Here is a 3,084-nt window from a genome sequence, read left to right as displayed (position 1 = left end):
TATAATGTTGGTATTAAAGTAATAACAGGTGACATTTTAATGGGACAGCTAAGCTTTTTTTTTTAAGTTCCATAAAATTTGAGGCAGCATATAAAGTAACCAATTTAGTATTAAATTAACAATTTGTATAAAATATACTAACACAGGTAACGCAGACTAGATTATAATTCAATTTTATTACCTGAAGAAGTACTTCGACTGGGTTCTCCACGCTTTAACTGATCAATCCTAGATTTTCTTTCTCCGGTGATTTCCAGGCTTTTTGTTTTTTCTCTATCTCTTGAGCCACTATGCAGTACCCTCTTTCGACCAGTTTGGTCATCCCCACTTCGATGGGCAGAATCATTGGATGGGGAGCGTAGACGACCAGATGTATGACTACGATTACTCCGATTGCTCCCAAGGCTGCTACTCCTCTTTTGATCCACTGGCTTGCGATGCGGTGCATCTTCTATAGTAACATGAGGTGTCTCTACTTTCTCCATTCGTGTTCTGTGGCATTTTCTATGTGAGTCTTCATTGGCAAAAGTGGTACTGGTGGTATTGGTGAGGGTGGCAGAAGCAGAAATGGTGGTGGCAGATGTGCTGAAGGAGGTGGCTGCAGCAGTAGTGGAAAGATTAGCAGGGGCAGTTGCAGCAGTGGCAGTAGCCACAGGAGGCGGAGGAGGAAGAAGAGAAGATAGAGGAGAAGGGGTACTACCAAGAGTAGCAGCAGTGGCAGCATGCTCTGGTTCTGTCACTTCTGTACGGTCAGGCACATCCTCATCAGACCAGTCACTGAATGCTGTATCTTCTTTTTTCTGAAGATCCTCTAGGGTGTCATCTTTATCATTGGAAATTTCAATCAATTCCTCTTTAGAGGTTATAGGGGGAGTCCGCGGGCCTCTTTTCTTCTTACTTTGCTGGGCTATTTCTTCATCAGAAATATCAGAATCACCTTTGGATCTTTTACGTTTTTTTTCAACACTTTTCTTCTTCTGTCCTTTTTTTGGTGAAAATACTTGACCATCTTCAGATGTTGTCTCTATGCTACCCCTCTCTATTCCAACATCATCCTCTTTCTTTTTCTTAATAGGTTTCTTTTGAATTTTTGCTTTTTTCTTGCTTTCATCATGAGCTCGATCAGATGTATCTCGATCTTCAGACTGGTGGTGTCCTATAATGTCTTGTGCACGTGTTCTTGAGCTTTCCATAATTTCTGTCTGTTCTCTCTGTTTATCTACAGAAGAAACTTTCTCTTTGAGTTCTTGCTCTTCATAGCGCCTTGAACTCTCTTTTCTTTCTGGTTTACGATCCTCCTCTTTCCATCTACATGGCCTGTCTTCTGTAAGGTGTGATGGACTGAGAGAACGAGATTCTTGAGGTCGTACAACCTGGCTCAAGAGTCTGTGTTTTTCATCTACACAAAAAGATAAAAGTAATGACACGTTCACCGGGTTAATAAGCATTGCACATTACATATAAATAATAATAAGCCAATCTCTCATTTTCCATTTTAAAACTTTTTAAATGGTAATAATTTTAGAAAAAATAAAACTATAGCTTTATGGCTTAACTATAATAAGTAGGAAATGACAGTGCCATTGTGATAACATGACTATATTTTTAACACATACTTTAGTCACATAAGGAGATATTTAGAGGCAACAGAGCAAGGAAACTTTTAAAAATCTTAATTCATCAGTTCTTACTAATGTCAAAAAATGGTCTCATCGTAATAAATGAATATGAATATAGAGACACAGAAACAGACTCTGCTCACTTTTATCATCTCCACTGTTGTAGGTGTCACTGTCGGGAGAATGTTCACGCCGACGCTTTGGTGACTGCCGAGGGCTTGGACTCCCTTCATTTCTATAGCGCTTCCTAAATTAGGCAAGCAAATTCAATTTATAAAACTCTAGGATATAAAAAAGATATTTCTTTACTATGTCTTTTATTAGTTATTTCTGTACTATAACTAGAACATGTAATTGTAGAAAAGCAATATGTCAGAGCTAAATCATGCAAAGAAGTATTTAGTGTCTTCGATAAAAATTCTTTACTTCATTTGCTAAGGCTTACAACTGTAGACTTAAAATACACAGCAACATTTCTTCCTTTCTTCATTATACATGTAGAATCACTCAACTGAATATTGCCACATTTAAATACTGTAAGGTGGTAACATGCAGCACAGAAATTAATATATTAATGTACCTTCTAGAACAAACATTCATCAATTTTACATTCTTATGATGCAGAAATGCCTTACGCTGGGAAGCTGAATGAGACTATCTAGTATTGGCTTTGGAGTCAAAAGTAAAGTTCAACTTATAGGCACATTATTTATCATGCAACCTTAAGTAAGTTCCTTGAAATCACTGAACCTTAGCTTTCTTATGCAAAAATGAGGGAAAAAATGAGAGTCCATCTCATAAAACTGTAATGAAGAATAAATTAATTATGTCAAAAGCCAAGTGCAAGACATGTTGTGGGTACATGGTAAAAACTAACTCCTTTCCCTTTTTTTAGAACTAAATCACTTGCTTGGTGACAAATTACTAAAATTATTCATATATTCATTCTATTTCCTGTTCCTTAGTTGAGCTTTAAATGAGTAGTAATTTGTATCTCTTGAGTACTTACATTATTCTAGTGGTTTCTACATTTTCATTAAATTTTGACCACCTATTTATTTTTTTTACTAACATCGTTTGTTTATAAATACTATAATCAAAAGTTGAGAAACATACTGCAGCACATTGTATCTCCTGGACAGCTCCTTTATACAGATGAGCAACCATGTGGAGGAGGCAACAGCCCCAGGTGTAGTATGACAACTTACAGGCCCAATCTCATGCAACTCCTTATCCACATGTGGCTTATTTCCAAATTCTGTGAATCTAGACTGGCCTAGTGACTTGCACTGACAAGAAAATGTGGTAAAAGTGACTCTGCAAATTTTGAGAGGACTCAAGAAGCCGTGTAGCTTCTACTTTTGCCTTCCTGGTATGTTTCCACCATTACGTGCAAAAGCAGCGTTTAGACTACTGGAGGCTGAGAAGTCATGTGGAGGAGAAATAAGATGCCCTAATTGCCAGA

At 37.3% G+C, this 3,084-nt stretch overlaps 1 protein-coding gene across 3 annotated transcripts in view; it reads right to left on the bottom strand.

Moving 5' to 3' along the window:
• ZC3H13 (zinc finger CCCH-type containing 13) overlaps positions 1-3,084 on the bottom strand; it is a 101,385-nt gene that overhangs the window by 19,496 nt on the left and 78,805 nt on the right. For all 3 annotated transcript variants that reach the window (XM_008574440.1, XM_008574441.1, XM_008574442.1), the window contains exons 12-13: positions 1,763-1,866; positions 182-1,399 (exon numbers count right to left, since the gene is read on the bottom strand). In XM_008574440.1, coding sequence (XP_008572662.1) covers positions 182-1,399; positions 1,763-1,866 — 1,322 coding nt within the window. The remainder of the gene's footprint in view (positions 1-181; positions 1,400-1,762; positions 1,867-3,084) is intronic.

Source organism: Galeopterus variegatus, unplaced genomic scaffold, assembly GCF_000696425.1.
Source record: "Galeopterus variegatus unplaced genomic scaffold, G_variegatus-3.0.2 Scaffold1049, whole genome shotgun sequence".
NCBI classification, from domain to species: domain Eukaryota; kingdom Metazoa; phylum Chordata; class Mammalia; order Dermoptera; family Cynocephalidae; genus Galeopterus; species Galeopterus variegatus.
This window is presented reverse-complemented; position numbering and strand designations above follow the sequence as displayed.